The following is an 18254-nucleotide window of genomic DNA, read 5'->3' as shown; positions in this document are numbered from 1 at the left end:
TGTTAGGTGATAAAAGCTCTTCCTTCTGGCAGAATAAAAGTCCCAAATCTTAACACACCCTAAAGCAGGAGTCCTGCTATGTCACCAATGAAGAGTGTGCCTGACCTGAAAAGACACCTCAGTCCCAAGGTGCATCCCAAGTCCTCTCCTGACAGACATCCATCCTAGCACTCTGCTCCTATCCCTGCTTTCTGGTGAGAGAGCCTTGAAAGCACCCTGGCATTTCTGACTCTCCCTTCATGGGGCTGGTTACCTATGCAGAGCCAGGGACTTGTCTACCAAAGTGGTAATCAGGCAAACCTTAGGGCTGCTCTAAACGTGACTGCCCCTTGCTCTAGCAAGGAAGATCTCCCCTTTCCCTCATTTGTCACACAGAGGGTGGGACAAAACTGCTAGCTCAGTTAAATTGTGACAGCAGGCAGTCAGGATTTTGGCAATGATTTGGTACTTTGCCTTCTGGCCTTGGCTGAAAGCATGAAACACATTACAAACAGCCCTGTTCAAATCCCAGGTGAAGGATCCAGGAGCTCTGTTTGTGTCTGAAAATATCTTGCCCATCAGAGCTACAAATACTCCAAAACAGGCCCTAGTGGCAGCAGGAGAGACCCTGAAAGAAAAGATAGGAGGGAATGAAGTCCATCAGTGCTGAAGGGCTCCCAAAAAGGAGAGGGGGATCCTTACTCGGTGCTCCAGGGGAACCCAACCAAGATGGCCTTGGAAAAATGTCTGTCTGAGCCAAATATGGACATAGAACTGGAAGGGACCGCCTGGGTCTATGAGCCCATGGGATTCATTGCTTTCACAGGGAACCCTGTCATATTATCCTGTTCATGAACTTATCAAGCTCCAGCTTACAGCTAGTTAGGTTCTCTGTCCCCACTGCTGCTATTGATGGTAAGCAACCATCAAATGAGGATCTATTCAACTCTGTATGCGTAGGAAGAACCCCCATGGCTAAATACCTGACCCCACTCATACCCTGTGGGAATCTTGGTATCCCAGCGAGGTGGGTTGTCCAAGAACATCCTGGGGCAGAAGATTCAAACCCCTATTGTCCTTCAGAGGATAATGTTGGGGAGGGAAAATCTTGGGCAAGGAGAGCAGGGAAAACCTCTCTTCTTGAAGAAAGCACCAAAGACTAATGCTCCCACAGAGCTGATGGTATTGCCAGAATTGGGCTTTTTGGTTTCTTAGAAATCCTACACATGTGTCTGTGTTACTGTTAGATCATAGATCTAAATCTAATTCTTTGTGATCCTCTTGAAATATCTTATTCTCTATGCAGTGGGGTCCAGTGAATGGAGCACTAGAATGGGAGTCAAGAGACCTGCTCATTGACTTAACCTCTCTGTTCCTCCATTTCCCCACCTCTAAAATGAGGGCTCACACCCCACTGTAAAGCCCTTTGAGATCTAAGAATGAAAAGTACCATATAAGGGCTAAGTATTGATAACTGAATAGAGTGCTTTTTGAATGGGAAACTTGCTATGAAATAGAGTGTATTGTACCAAGGAGACTAGCAACTACCTGTAAGTCAAAAGCTCAGATTTCTCATCCATTATCTATCTGTTTTGTTAACTACAAGCACAACCTTCCAGTGCCACAGGGCAGGGGAGTCCTCCTTCTCAATGAGTTCATGGGAGGGAGGGAAAAAATCCTGATTCCTTGCTTCTGAACTGCATGTTCCATCGCTAATTAGGAACAGGCTTGGACAGGCCTGCCTTGCATAGAAAGGAAACCTACCTCTTGGGTGGAAGAAAGTATTGGCTGGTGTTTTATCGCTTGCTAAATTTAAATAACATGCCATTGATAGGAATGTGAAGAGATTACCCAGCAAGAAACGAACACAATAGCAAAACCACAGCAGAGTGAGTTAAGCTGTATTCAGATTGCCAGAGCAGACCTTCAACTACCAGTCCTGGTCAGAGTATGTGAGATCTTTTCCAAAGCACTGGAAAGCAAAGTTAAGATTGAGTTACTCTACCCATGGTGCTTTGCCAAACTGTCAAACCCTGACTATTATGGGAGTGTGGGGAGTTCACATTTGTCTAAGAGCAGAAATTTAGCTTGTATTTCTTCTAACCTGCTATGGTATTACTCATCACAAGATCAACTGGAGAGAGATGTGCATGTGGATCTTCCATTGAAGTCAGTGGGAGCTGGCTGGATCGAACACCTGGTGGCCTGCTGGTTCAGGTTGCTTTTGTATCCCGTTCCTGACCTGTGCTCTTTTCTTTGACATGAAGAGAAATGACAGACTTCGAGGCTTGCCCATCTCTGTAGTTAAACGTTTTGGATGTTCAGTTTCGATCTGGTTGACCATTTGATGAGCTTATGGGACAACAGGCCTTCTTGCAGTGTCATCCAGCAACCCTGTTATTACCCTGTGGGTGCCTTCTTCATCCCGCTTCTGCCCAGGACTCCCAGGAGCCTGACACACAAGGATTGAATTCATTGCTCAGGTTAGCAGGTGTTACCCCACTGTCCTGAGCAGAACTGCACCTCTTTACATCAGCGGTGAATTTGGCCTGCAGAAAAGTGTGCATCTTACTCTGATAAAAAGAAACAAAAGTTATGGTAAATAAGATGGACAATTTGGTTGAGGTTGTTGCACAAACTAGAAGTTACACAGGCAGGTTTAAGAGAAGAGGGAACACAACTAAAGGAGAATTTAAAGGCAGTCCTACTCTAGAGTAAATTGGCATAAATGCCATTGAAGCAACAGCTGGATGACGATGCTTTTAATAGGTTGGTGTTAGGGTCTGAGCCTGCAAAAATTTGAACATCTGGATAACTTTCCCTACATGAGTAATCTCATTAGATGTGTCTACACCACATTGTAAATCTGGGTTTGTGGAACACTGGCTTGCTTACTTGTGTCCACGCTGCATTGTAAACCTGGTGGACTTGAGTCTCACAGCTGTGTTAATTCTTCCAGACTGCACTAAGCAGAGCTTCTCACTCAGGTCTGTGGCTTGAGCTGTGTCCACACTGCAAAATTACAGGGCATGGACCTGTCACAATAGGACTCAAGATCTGACCCAGCCCCCGTTGCTTGTTACAAGAGTTTGCAATTCGGGGGGCTGTTTTAGATAGTCAGTCAGAGAGCAGCAATAACCAGGGTCAGCTCTTTTTCGTCTCCTTCAGACCAGGAGGTTGTGACCACTTGGAGATTCGGCGGCTGAAGTGAAGCTAGAACAGAATGCAGCAGCTTGAGTCTTAAGTACTGATAGTTTTTCACCATGACCAGATCCAACACCCACTGAAATAATCACTGTACATCCATTGACTTGGGTGGGTGCTATATCAGAGAGGTGTGGTCTTTCATGTGTGAAATACAACACTGGTCCTGGCCACTTGTGGCCATTAAAGCCTGTTGTATTGACCAAATTCCAACTAGGGTAATCACATTTTGTCTGTAGTACTTACTGGTCAATTCACCTTGCAGTTTCACTTGGATACCATTGTGTAGTGTTACAGTGCACTGGTACAGATCACACCAGAAGTGGCTTCTTGAAAATGTGACACAAATGCACTGTTAAGCTTCCAACACCAGAAAGCAAATAAAAGGGACACCAGCCCAGTTGTCTATTAAAAACCTTGTGATTTTGGTGGAGCCTGACTCATGAGTGTTGAATGCGTTAGGCTGGCAATACTGGAGCTGGGCAGGGGGGCAAAAGGTACCTACAGGACTGGTGGGGTGTCAGGACTGAGCACCTTCAGCTGAGCTTGAGGACTAGCCGGCCCAGCCTCCAGGCAGATTAATGAGCTCAGCTGGGTTGTGGTAGAACTGCCTGATTGGCTGAGGGCCGCCAACAGGCCTGCCTTTTAAGCTCAGCTGCAGAAGCAGCTCACTGGCTGCTCAACAGTCCAACTACAACTGTGATTGCTCTTGCTCCTGTCCTGTTCTGGTCCTGTTCTTGCCTTGCTCCTGATTCCTGGCTTGGGCTCCAGCTCCACCCCTTGGCTCTGGTTTCTGGCCCCCACATTGAACCATGGAGCTGGACTGCTACACGTTTAGGAATTGGTCAGGATATGGGGTTCCCAAGCTAGAGGCCTTGTGCGGTTCACTAAAGCTGCATCCAGAGCATCTGACACAAGGTGCAGTTCTTCTCTCAAATGAGATTGAAAACCATAATGCCATTTTCCCAATCTTACAATCTCTCATTGGCTGCATGTCAAATGGGCTCAATTTACCAACAGATAGTTCCCTCTAGCTGCCAGCCCTGAAAACTCCTCCGAAGAGCTAAAAAATCTAGCTCCCACCTTTCTATCTTTAATACAGATCCTGCGAGCCCACTGTTTTGTCCTTATTTACATCTGTGCCACCCCCATTGCTCTGCGGCTATGTCCTCCCTGACATCTGAGCAGCCCTCTTGCGGCCCAAGACTCTGCAGCCAAGGAGCACAGTGAACAATCCACCCTGGGCCTCAGAACTGTACTCCAGAATCTACATTTTCTTTCAAAGGAATTGCCATTCTAGCCCTTCTGCTTGGGAAGAAAACCTTCCAAATGCGTAAAACATCTACGGGGAAGGAAAAAGAAAAGGAGTACTTGTGGCACCTTAGAGACTAACCAATTTATTTGAGCATGAGCTTTCGTGAGCTACAGCTCACTTCATCGATGCATACCGTGGAAACTGCAGCAGACTTTATATATACACACAGACAATATGAAACAATACCTCCTCCCACCCCACTGTCCTGCTGGTAATAGCTTATCTAAAGTGATCATCAAGTTGGGCCATTTCCAGCACAAATCCAGGTTTTCTCACCCTCCACCCCCCCCACACAAATTCACTCTCCTGCTGGTGATAGCCCATCCAAAGTGACAACTCTCTACACAATGTGCATGATAATCAAGTTGGGCCATTTCCTGCACAAATCCACGTTCTCTCACCCCCCTCCCAAAAACCACACACACAAACTCACTATCCTGCTGGTAGTAGCTCATCCAAAGTGACCACTCTCCCTACAATGTGCATGATAATCAAGGTGGGCCATTTCCAGCACAAATCCACGTTCTCTCACCCCCCTCCCAAAAACCACACACACAAACTCACTATCCTGCTGGTAGTAGCTCATCCAAAGTGACCACTCTCCCTACAATGTGCATGATAATCAAGGTGGGCCATTTCCAGCACAAATCCAGGTTTTCTCACACCCCCCCCACCCCCATACACACACAAACTCACTCTCCTGCTGGTAATAGCTCATCCAAACTGACCACTCTCCAAGTGTGTGTATGGGGGTGGGGGGGTGAGAAAACCTGGATTTGTGCTGGAAATGGCCCACCTTGATTATCATGCACATTGTAGGGAGAGTGGTCACTTTGGATGGGCTATCACCAGCAGGAGAGTGAATTTGTGTGGGGGGGTGGAGGGCGAGAAAACCTGGATTTGTGCTGGAAATGGTCCAACTTGATGATCACTTTAGATAAGCTATTACCAGCAGGACAGTGGGGTGGGAGGAGGTATTGTTTCATATTCTCTGTGTGTATATAAAGTCTGCTGCAGTTTCCACGGTATGCATCCGATGAAGTGAGCTGTAGCTCACGAAAGCTCATGCTCAAATAAATCGGTTAGTCTCTAAGGTGCCACAAGTACTCCTTTTCTTTTTGCGAATACAGACTAACACGGCTGGTACTCTGAAACCTACGGGGAAGGGTGACACCAAGTGAATTACATATCCGACTAAATGATGCAAGGGAGCCCACCCTGATTGTATTTTCCTGTTAAATAAAGTAAAATAAAACTTGATTTTTTTTGTTTAAATGTACTTGAAGCCACCCCAGAATTTCCAGTTTCCTACATGCAAACTGAAATGTGTGCTGCTGAAACCAGGGGCCTTGTCTCGGAACTTAGTCCAACTTGTTGGGGAGCACACCGGCCTCTTCAACAGACTTGCACAGGGGCTAGCATTGGGGGACTGTGGGGTTGCCCAAGTGGCCATGCAGCTGGAACTTATGTGTTTGCTGATTATTAACAAATTGGATAGGATGCATGGCCCAGAAGGGAATCCAGTTCACTCTCTTGGATTCTGCAGGTCAGGGGGAAGTAGAATCTTGCTTTGTCCCCCGTGGCATCATCCTCTCCAACTCTGGATACGTCGAGAGAACGGAGCTGTGGAGTGAGAAGTCACTGTCCTTACACAGCTGCATATCAGGACAGAGCAGCACTTAATCTGAGGAGGTCCATAAACTTGCTTCCGTGGAAGAGAGTCAGTGCTGGAAGAGAGTAGGAAAGTGGGCTCAGGGGATGTCTGAGTTGCCTTCTGGGGACCCAGAAGGATAAGAACATAAGAATGGCCATTCTGGGTCAGACCAAAGGTCCATCCAGCCCAGTATCCTGTCTGCCGACTGTGGCCAATACCAGGTGCCCCAGAGGGAGTGAACCTAACAGGTAATGATCAAGTGATCTCTCTCCTGCCATCCATTTCCAACCTCTGACAAACAGAGGCTAGGGACACCATTCCTTACCCATCCTGGCTAATAGCCATTAAGGGACTTAACCTCCATGAATTTATCCAGTTCTCTTTTGAACCCTGTTATAGTCCTAGCCTTCACAACCTCCTCAGGCAAGGAGTTCCACTGGCTGACTGTGCGCTGAGTGAAGAAGAACTTCCTTTTATTTGTTTTAAACCTGCTACCCATTAATTTCATTTGGTGGCCCCTAGTTCTTATATTATGGGAACAAGTAAATAACTTTTCCTTATTCACTTTCTCCACACCACTCATGATTTTATATACCTCTATCACAGTGGTTCCCAAACTTGTTTTACTGCTTGCTCAGGGAAAGCCCCTGGCGGGCCGGGCTGGGAGCTGCGATTGGCCGAACCTGTGGACGCGGCAGATAAACAAACCGGCCTGGCCCGCCAGGGGCTTTCCCTGCGCAAGCGGCGGAACAAGTTTGGGAACCACTGTTCTATCATATCCCCCCTTAGTCTCCTCTTTTCCAAGCTGAAAAGTCCTAGCCTCTTTAATCTCTCCTCATATGGGACCTGTGCCAAACCCCTAGTCATTTTAGTTGCCCTTTTCTGAACCTTTTCTAATGCCAGTATATCCTTTTTCGAGAGGAGGGGACCACATCTGTACACAGTATTCAAGATGTGGGCGTACCATGGATTTATATAAGGGCAATAAGATATTCTCTGTTTTATTCTCTGTCCCTTTTTTAATGATTCCTAACATCCTGTTTGCTTTTTTGACTGCCGCTGCACATTGCGTGGACGTCTTCAGAGAGCTATCCACGATGATTCCAAGATCTTTTTCCTGATTAGTTGTAGCTAAATTAGCCCCCATCATATCGTATGTATAGTTGGGGTTATTTTTTTCCAATGTGCATTATTTACATTTATCCACATTATATTTCATTTGCCATTTTGTTGCCCAATCACTTAGTTTTGTGAGATCTTTTTGAAGTTCTTCACAGTCTGCGTTGGTCTTAACTATCTTGAGCAGTTTAGTATCACCTGCAAACTTTGCCACCTCACTATTCACCCCTTTCTCTAGATCATTTATGAATAAGTTGATTAGGATTGGTCCTAGGACTGACCCTTGGGGAACACCACTAGTTACCCCTCTCCATTCTGAAAATTTACCATTTATTCCAACCCTTTGTTCCCTGTCTTTTAACCAGTTCTCAGTCCATGAAAGGATCTTCCTTCTTATCCCAGGACAACTTAATGTACGTAAGAGCCTTTGGTGAGGGACCTTGTCAAAGGCTTTCTGGAAATCTAAGTACACTATGTCCACATGTTTGTTGACTCCCTCAAAGAACGCTAATAGATTAGTAAGACATGATCTCACTTTACAGAAACCACATCGACTTTTGCCCAACAATTTATGTTCTTCTACGTGTCTGACAATTTTATTCTTTACTATTGTTTCAGCTAATTTGCCCAGTACTGACGTTAGACTTACCGATCTGTAATTGCCGGGATCACCTCTAGAGCCCCTTTTAAATATTGGCGTTACATTAGCTATCTTCCAGTAAGTGGGTACGGAAGCTGATTTAAAGGACAGGTTACAAACCATAGTTAATAGTTCCGCAATTTCACATTTGAGTTCTTTCAGAACTCTTGGGTGAATACCATCTGGTCCCGGTGACTTGACACTGTTAAGTTTCTCAATTAATTCCAAAATCTCCTCTAATGACACTTCAATCTGTGACAATTCCTCAGATTTGTCACCGACAAAGGACGGCTCAGATTTGGGAATCTCCCCAACATCCTCAGCCATGAAGACTAAAGCAAAGAATTCATTTAGTTTCTCCCCAATGATTTTGTCGTCTTTAAGTGCTCCTTTTGTATCTCGATTGTCCAGGACCCCACTGGTTGTTTAGCAGGCTTCCTGCTTGTGATGTACTTAAAACACGTTTTGTAATTACCTTTTGAGTTTTTGGCTAGCTGTTCTTCAAACTCCTTTTTGGCTTTTCTTATTACATTTTTACATTTAATTTGACAGTGTTTATGCTCCTTTCTATTTACCTCACTAGGATCTGACTTCCACTTTTTAAAAGATGCCTTTTTATCTCTCACTGTTTCTTTTATATGGTTTTAAGCCACGGTAGCTCTTTTTTAGTTCTTTTACTATGTTTTTTAATTTGGGGTATACATTTAAGTTGGGCCTCTATTATGGTGTCTTTGAAAAGTGTCCATGCAGCTTGCAGGGATTTCACTCTAGTCACTGTACCTTTTAATTTCTGTTTAACTAACCTTCTCATTTTTGCATAGTTCCTCTTTCTGAAATTAAATGCACAGTGTTGGGCTGCTCAGGTGTTCTTCCCACCACAGGAATGTTAAATATTATTATATTATGGTCACTATTTCCAAGCAGTCCTGTTATAGTTACCTCTTGGGCCAGAGTGGGAGAAATGGCCTTGGCAGACAGCTGTCACAGTTAACTTGTGGCAAGGGCGGAATGCTGGCCTGGGGGACAGGAAATAAGGACTCCAACCCGCCCTCCCCTGGGAGAGGCTGCTGCTTGTCTAACCACTTCCACACCTCACTTCTCTCTTTTGTTCTGTTTAAGTTATTTTATGTTCCCCGTTTGCTGTCTGTTTTTATCACCTAATCTTGACATAGCTAGATTATGCCCTGGAATACAAAACTGCATGCTTGGAGTCATGCATGCTGTTTTGAAACACCCACAGGTGTGTCTGGCTTTCAAAACTGTATTCTATAAAAAGTGAATAAAATGTCAGGTTAAGGAATAGGTTGGTTCAAGTTTGCTTCTGAGGGTGGGAGAAAATTCAAGGTTGTGACTCATTTCTGAACCAGCTCTCCATCCCTAATGCAATCCAGGTGCTTTCCTGTGGCCATATCCTCCACACAATCCATTATACTTCCTTTTGATGGACTCTTCCATTTGATCTCACTCATCCTGTTGTCTGCTTTGGAAGATGAATTTTCTTAAGTTCCTCAAATTTAGGGGACTGAGTGCAAATGCAAAGTCATACAGCTGCTTCAGATTCTTGGAGTGAGTACTGCGTAGGACAGCAGGTTTCTGCTTGGAGGACAGTTAATGAACTGACCGTTCCCAATCTTCAAGCCAGATATTAAATTACTCAGTTTAGTTGAGATACACCCCATGCAGAGGACCAGAACAAGACTAGGCACCATTTAGCCCATCCAAATGGGACTTAAAGTGGGATGCAAGTGGTACATACATATGCCTTTGTGCTAGCTCTAAGCACAGAGATGAATTTCACTCTCTCCCCTTTCATAATGTTATCAAAGCAGAGTGGAATTTAGTTAATATTTAACCATATCATCCTAATTAATGTCCTTTGTAAAGGTAACCTTTATGAATTTCCTTTCTAGTATCTCCTGATGGTAGTTCTTTTCTCTAGCATATTTAATATACACAGTACTCTCCTAATAGCAAATATAAGGGCCACCTTCAGTGTAATCTTCAAATTCACACTATTAGAGGAGGATAAAATTAATTCCTTTACGGCCTTCTCTGTGTTCACTCAAAATGCATTATCTCCTAGGGAGAATGTCCAAAACTCCATCTTGGTAGTCTAGTTTTAGGAAACTAATAATAATGGTGATATCTTTATAATTTGATCTAATGATTCTCCTCTTGAAGGATCCCAAAGTAGATTATAGCCTATCAATATATAGAACTCAGGCACTAATTCAGACAGCTGCGGGGTGCAGTGTGGTAGCTGTTTAACAGCTTATAGCAACACCACATAAGTAGTTTTATAGGAGATGAATGGGGTGGGGGGAAGCTGTTTCCAACTGGAAATAAAGGGGGGTTGGATTTAGGGAGGGGAAAAAATTGGAATTTCACCCGGACACTGCTGCTAATATTTCTCAGAATCTTTAATGACCAAAATTGGTCTGGATCTTTTTGTCTCATCCAAAAGTCAGGAAAACAGGAGTATGAGTTGAGATCATTGATTGTATTCCCAAATATAGTATTCACTATGGCTAAGTAATATACGAAGAAAATATGTGACTAAATCATAGGTACTGAGGGGGAAAAAACAATAGGGTAGAATCTACCCCAGAGTAAGTTTAAAATCAATGTAGTTACACCAAGGATGAATTAAGATATAACCCTGTCCCCTTTGCTGAATGAAGTCTATATGGAGCCAGGATGACTGCTTTTCTCAAGAAGAATGCAATGGCCTGCCATGAGGGTAACACTTATGACTAGATCTCAGCGGGAAATGGCTTTCCCATCCTGCAAAAAATGTTAAAATCTTAGAAAAATGTTCCCATCTCATCTCAGGACAAAAGATCAGAATCTTGGAAACTTTGGAACTCCTTCTCCTAAACAATCAGTGTCCGCAATAACCTCACTGCTTTCAAAACTAAACACAAAATTCAGCTGTTTGACTTACATTTTCCATAATAATTGTATGATCATTTTAAAAACACACATACCAATCAAAATCAATAAACCCTTCCCTAAGGGAAATGTTAAATATGCCAAGAACTAATCCCTGCGGGACTGCCCTGGAAACCCCTCAGTCAATGATGATTCCCTATTTAGAGTTACGTGTTGAGACCTATCGGTTTGGCCAGCTTTTAGTCCATTTAATGTGTGCTAGGAAAATTTTATATATTTCTAGTTTTTAATCAAAATATTGTGTGGTACCAAGTCAAAGTATGTTATGTCAACACCATTTATTAGTCACACTTTGTAATCTCATAAAAAAAAATCAAGTTAGTTGGACAGAATCTATTTTCCATAAACCCTCATTGATTTGCATTAATTACATGACCTTCCTTTAATTCTTTATTAATTGAGACACATATCAGCTGCTCCATTATCTTGCCCAGGCCTGATGTCAGACTGGGAGGCCTATAATTATCCATGTCATCTCATTTACCCTTTTAAAAATATGGGCAGACTAGCTTTTTTCCAGACTTCTGGAACATCCCCAGTGTTCTAAGTCTTATTAATTCTAATAGATCGGTGAGACATGATTTCTCTTTACAAAAACCATTGCAAGTTTCTGATTTATATTCATTACTATCAATTTTTCTTTTCTTTTTTATTTCTTCATTTAATCGTTTATACATACAGATGCCTTCACTTCCCTTCTAAACCAGGTTAGCCTTCTTTCTCGATTGTGGCTTTTGGGGCATCTAGCAAAGTGTTTTTAAACAATTTCTGATTATCATTCACATTTTTTGGATTAAATTCTTCCTCCCAGCTGATTGGGCTCATAATTGTTTCCAAAATTGTAAAATTGGCTCTTTTAAAAGCACCAAATATCTAATTCTGGGCTGGACCTAATTCTGTTTACACACTCTAAATGTGATCAAGTCATGATAGTTTGTACATAAGCTACCATTAATTTTTAGTTCTATAATCAGTTCCTTTTTTTCTGTCAAGATGAGGTCTAATATAAAATTCCCCTGTGTTGGATGCAGCACTCTTTGAGTTAGGAAATTGTCATCTATAACATTTAGAAATTAACAGGGATGTTTTAGTATTGTCAGCAAGAGACCTTTAGCATGCGTCCCTCCAGTTGAAATCCCCCATGATCTCGCTGCTTTTCTCGCCTGCATATTATAGATAGATGCGTGAGGAGCTGGTCATCCTGTTCTCTAGTGTCATTGGTGGTCTGTAGCGGACACCAGCTGCTACTTCATCTTGTGCTTTATCTGTTGGGATATTATCAGTAAGCGTTTAAGATAATTTTCCTCTGAGTTATCAGTGACTCAGAAACAGATAATGCCATTTTTGAAATGGAGCGCCATTCCCCCTCCCTTTTTGCCCACTCGATGGGGTATAACCATTGATTTTTAACATTCCAGGTAGAATCAGCGCATGAAACGTGTACCTTGTTAAACAGGATCTTTCCCGAGAATGAGCACGATCTCACCCAGTTCTGATGCTAACACACTTCTCACTAGGAGCTCCCATGGTCTTCTCCCATATATCTGTTCCCATGCTAATTAAACTCAGAGTGAGGGACAGATGGTAATGTTAGTTGTCACAATGTATGATGTGGTGGTGGTTGTTCCCAGGTGCTTCTAGTCACTCGGAACCCAGGGACTCCGATGGTCTCCAGACCCTGTGTGTTAGCAATACCCAGTGTATGGATGCTGCTTCTAGTTGCTGGCCTAAGTGAGGCTAAAAACAGCCACACCCCTAGCTCAGATAGAAGGGGCTGGGGTTTGGGGGTTGAGAGCCCTGGATTCAAGTCCTGCTGCCAGCTGTATGCTGCAAGTTTGTGTTCAACCAGAGCATATTACACAACGGTGCCTACGTGGTACTTGAACCCTGTGGAGTTCAGAGTCAGTGATCAGGCTTGTTTGCGAGGAAGAGTATATAACACGCTGCTCTAGTTCATGTTTCCCTCTAGTGGCTGGGTCCGGTGGCTATCACACTTTGCTCCTAACAGGTGTGGGAATACTCACGAAGCTCCAGTAGTCGAGGCCTGTACTTTTGTTGCTGAAGGACCTGAGTTCAGTCCACCTCTGATAACTCGGGTTGTCTGTAGGTGTCATTACACATACACAGTGAGATAGTTAGCTCTTTAGCTACTGGACTAAAATATAACGCTGTTGGTTTTATGGTGCATCAGACAGCACTTCTGCGTCCCCCAGCGCCATTCTTAGGCCTCGGTTCATTGCTAACTCAGAGGGCAGAGCATCGCTTCCTGTATCGCACCAGTACTATTTCCTGTTGTGCTTGTACTTCTCTTGGCAGTGTCCCATCCAAATACTGACCAGACTTAACCCTATGTCATTTGTGAGCTCAGACAGCATGAGATCAGCACAAGGTGACCCAACCTGTTTGGGACAGGTGGTGGGAAAGGGCTTTAATTTAATAAATATTGTTCATGGTTGAGTAAAAAAAAAAAATTCTTTATTTTTCAACAGAAAAATTTCCAGGCTGCAGTTCAATAAGGTGAAGCTGGAAGATGCTGGGGAGTATAGCTGTGAAGCGGAGAATGTTCTAGGGAAAGACACAGCAAAAGGCAGCCTTAATGTGAGAAGTGGTAAGTTGAGACACCAGAGACTGTCAGGAGACAGCTATTGCCTTTCTTACACTGGGACAGCATGTTCTGCACATGATCTGTCTTGTGTATTGTTTAATACTTTCAGGATATCAAGTGAAACAATCTCGGGAGATAAAGAAAAATGCAGCCTAAGCATAAATGTTTATTATCGCCATCTGCCACTGGCAGAGTGGTTGATCTACACTTTAAATAAACTGCAGACTAAATATTATTTAAAAAAAAACAATTGGAGGTGGTGGGTTTATACTTTTTAGAAGCATTTCTGAGAAGCAAAGGAGATGACTAGTTAAGGTATAACTTCTCTATGAGTGAAATGCCGACTGATTTTCATCCAGCAAGGTCCCTCTCCCTGGGAGTCACATGTGGGCTACTGAATGAAGTCTGTGGTTGGGTGTCAAAAGACTTTAAATTTTGTTACAGACTTGGTCATGCCACATGATCCTCCTACTGCTTACTACTACAAATAATAATGCTGCTCAAATATGATTAAGTTGTGTTGCTCACAGCTTTAAATGGGACTATTTTCCGTATTAAGCACTCCTTCGGTAGGGTTTGCAGACTTGGGCCTCTACTTGTAACCTTGGGTAGGCTAATCAATCTCTCTATATGTCTTGATTACCCCATCTGTAAAAATAAAAGGTGCCAATCCAGATCTGTAAAGGCCTCCAGATGCAAAATGCTAGTTGGGTGTTAAGCATTGTGTCTGAAGAGAGCCCTCAGGCTCTGTTATATCTTTTCCATTTAGGAAAAGAATCCAAAGTTAGTTAACTGGACAGCACAGCCCCTTTAAACTGTTTGAACTGCATTCTCAAATCTAGACAGTCATTATGATAGCAACATGTGCATGCGCAACCCGTAATTGCGCCTAGAAATCAGACACAGCGCACATGTATTTTATGGTCTCCACTTAGGCAGGTGTGTTTGGAAAATGTAGTCCTTTTATACGTAACTCTTCTGCCCGTCAGAGTTGGCAGCAACAAGGGCCAGGTTCAGTATCTAGGGGCTCTGTTTTAATAACACAATGCAAAACCGGCTCGAGCCCCCACCCAGTGACCAGGGATAATTACATACCACCCCCCTGAGCGTCTCTGAGACGCAATACTTCCCCTCTCACAAGCACGGAGTCTGAGTGTAGCAAAAGCCTTTTAATAAAGGAGGGAAACAATGCGCCATTATGTTGGGGAAACACCGCAACCAGGATTCATAACCCAAACCGTGAGCAAAAGACCCACCCCCAAAGTCAGTTTGGCAGTGTTCTTTCCCCCTCAGGGTCTTAAGTCCAGCAGTCACCCCACCCACAGTTTTCTGACAGTGGTCAGTGCAGCCCCCCAGAGTTCAGAAGTTCCTCCGCAGAGTTTACCTCCCAGCCTGGGTGATATTTACTGGGTGGAAGTGAGAGGAGGTATGGGGGGGGGGATCTCACGTGCTCCACTGCTCAGGTCGATGGCCGATTGCCACACCTCTCCATGTGACTCTGCTGTAGTCTTCACCGCCTGCTGCTCCTCTCCGCTAGCCGCCTTGCTATCCGCTCTGCTTGCCACCCCGCTATCATTCCATTCACAACACTATCCGCTCACCATGCCACTTCACGAACTGCTCTGCTCCACCAGCCACTCAGCAATATATCTTCAGCCCCTCCGCCCCCCACTACTTAACACAGCACTCAGTGATTTCAGCTTGTAGTAGAGGAGCCTCAGTGCTGGTGCACCGTTGGCCCAAAGTGAATTCAGCTCAGCAGCCTGTAACTAGACTCCAAATAAGCTCTGATATTCCACAGTAGAGAGAGAAGGAGGTGCCAGTGGTGTTTCAGACCCTCAAAAGAGGCCCACACCACCAGATACAAATATCTATCCCCAACCTCTCTCAATTCACTGGGTTTTGGAACCCATATCCCTTATCTAGCGAGTGCTACTTAGTTGATGGTGAGTCCCTCTGTCATAAAACAGTTCCACTGTCCTTGATTCACATAATCAGGGTAACAACACTTTATCCTTCCTGTCCCAATAACAGAGAAACTGGGGATCCCACAGCAGCCAAAGTGACCATTTGGGCTGCTGTGGGCTCATGCTAGGTGGGGTGGGTGTGTCTATGCAAACAAAATCAGCCCTGAAGTTCTTTTCCACAACTCGCCACAATTCACCACCAGATATCAGGGTAGAGCTCATCCTGACTCTGCTTACATATATTTCATCCATCTGAGACTGATAAGTCACTGATGATACTTTCCACTCAATGAGGATGGAGTCCGCCTGTGTGGTTGTACCTCACCTAGCCCACAGAGCGCTGATAGGAATGCCAGTGAAATACAAAGCATAATTATGGCAATTTAATGCTGCTAGTTCCCACAAATTCCGACGGTATCTGCATTATGTAGCATATAAATATTTCTTCAGATGACAGGTAGGGTATGATATGAGAAGTGTGTGTTGGTGGAAAGGACAAAGGGTTTTCATTCATTCCTTGCATAGTTTGGAGGTTGCATCTTAGACCGATGTCCACGATCTCACCTGGAATTTGCAAGGGCTATTCTGGCCACTGAAAACCAGGAATAACAAATGCAAAGTTCTGGTCTCTCAGCCTAATTCTCCGGGCTGTCCCCTTACTGAGTGGGAGTTGTAGATTCCATGGTGATGGAAGCACTAGAAATACAGAAAGACTGACTCAGTCGTACCTACTGTAGAGGTGTTAATCCACCACCAAAGCTTCCTCACAAGCATACCTTTGTGGCATTTAGCTGCATTAACAGTAACATCTTTACTCTTGCTGCTTGCCAGTCATCAGCATCAGTGCAGAATAGCTGATACTTAGTACGAGGCCTAGGGCTCTAATGGTGATCACTCGTGAAAGGTAAATATTAAGGTGGTAATCACTGTATGCAATCACAGTCCACCACTGTTCTGACCTTGTCAGTCTCCTCTTTGAATCCTTTCATTGGCTCCCTGTGCTTCTGCACCAAGTTCAAACTTCTCGTTCTTCCCCACTGCCTGCATCTTTGCTCACCCAGAGTTTCCTGGCTAAGCAGGTACTGCATGCTTCTTCCATTCTCATTTTACTGCCAAATTCTCCCAGCCTGCCCCGTCCAGCTGTCCTTATGCACCAAACAGTGACCCCCTCTTTCTTCAGATCTCTCCTTAAGGAACATGTCTTACGTGATGCCTTTCAGTAGTATGCTTTCCATGATATTTATTGCTCTTTGAGTCTGCATCTTCCTCTGGTGGGTGAACTTCATTGTCTTGTCTATGAATTAAATTGTAAGCTCCTTGGGGCAGGTCCTGTGCGTCTCTTTCAGCATGAGCCTACTGCATAAATCTTTCTTATTCTATAAAGAACATTGATAAACCAGTAAAGAAAGCAGGAAACACAAATACAGCGAAATAGGAAAGAACACATGCATGTCAGAAGTTCACACTGAACAGTGGTGGCTGTACTACATAGACAGTCAAAGAAAACCAGACACAGGTTACCCATGCCCTTTGATTCATTTCATTCAAAATGGACTTCACCTGAGTAAAGCAAAGAAGAGAAAAGGAAGAAATAGGAATAAAACCCCAATCTGTGAGAACACTTGCTACAGAATCTTATGTCTTCTACAAGGAAAATAAATCGCAAAATTCTAGATCTTTTTATAGGTGATAAGACGGATGTCAAGTTAACTGATATGATAAAGGTAAGGTCTGATCCAGAGACCCTTGCATGTGGCAGCTCCATTGTGCAATATAACAGTGTGATACTGCTGTGGGGTTTTTGTTTTGTATTTTTAATTAAAAGGAGAGTTTAGCTCTGGTGAAAGGTACTGGATTGGCACCAGGCACTGAGATTCATAGGGCTGATCCCAGCTGCTGACCTCCTACACAGGGGTGCAGTCAGTGCTTAAGTTGTAATGAAAGAGATACCAGGGCTCAAGCAATGATTTAATTTTAAATTTTAAACTTATGACTTTGAATTGGCAATAATAACACCGTACATTCAGTCCATAACACATTGATTTGAAAGAGCAGCCCACTGTATTGTACTAGTGTTAGATGTTTACAACTTTGTATTCTACATCATATACAAAGTAGTAGCATGTGCAGAAAAAAATTAAAAGCAACCGCAGGGAAAAAAAAGTCTGAATATATTTGCTAGCTACAAACCTCTCCACCTTTGCCCTTGCTCTCTTCCGAGTGTTGTTATACAATGTTATTCTCACACCTCTGCTGTACCCATGCCCCAAACACACACCCATTCTTTGTTCAGTTGAAATTACAGTAACGGTGGTATTATATTGTACTACTACTTAACAATGAGCTATGGTGCTTTACAGTAACAACTTTTAAACGAGTCACTAAATATAGTTAACTATGTCTGCTTTGTTTTCTATATTGTTAAGGAACATTGTTAAGAGCAATGAAAAATTATATTTTAGTCACTTCTTTGGACCGAACAAATATAACCAAATTAAAAAATAAAAAGATTTAAGATCTTTCTTTACCCTAATCCTGCAGTGTTTGGGAGAAGGGGCGTTGGATACAGCCTTGTGCTTTATTTTGCCAGAAAAAACAGCAAGTGTATTTGCACCCGCTACTAGAGCTCTACATGGGACTATTTTTTTAATCCCTGCTCCTGTCCCGCCCTGCAATACCCACTCCTGCATTGTTGGAGGTTTTTCCCACTCAAGCTATTATGGCAGTGGGTCCTGGGGATCCCAGTCCTGCTGCAAGGCACTACTCCCTACCGTTTTTTTTCATCCTCTCCATTTTTCTGCCCTTCTGTGCCCCAGCTT

At 43.6% G+C, this 18254-nt stretch overlaps 1 protein-coding gene across 2 annotated transcripts in view; it reads left to right on the top strand.

Moving 5' to 3' along the window:
• Window positions 1-18254, top strand: part of NRG2 (neuregulin 2) — a 317255-nt gene that overhangs the window by 203088 nt on the left and 95913 nt on the right. For both annotated transcript variants that reach the window (XM_073356050.1, XM_073356049.1), the window contains one exon: window positions 13353-13471. In XM_073356050.1, the coding sequence (XP_073212151.1) occupies window positions 13353-13471 (119 nt within the window). The remainder of the gene's footprint in view (window positions 1-13352; window positions 13472-18254) is intronic.

This window comes from Lepidochelys kempii, chromosome 8, assembly GCF_965140265.1.
Source record: "Lepidochelys kempii isolate rLepKem1 chromosome 8, rLepKem1.hap2, whole genome shotgun sequence".
NCBI lineage: Eukaryota > Metazoa > Chordata > Testudines > Cheloniidae > Lepidochelys > Lepidochelys kempii.
Note: the sequence above shows the minus strand (reverse complement) of the source record. Positions and strands in the feature narration are given on the sequence as shown.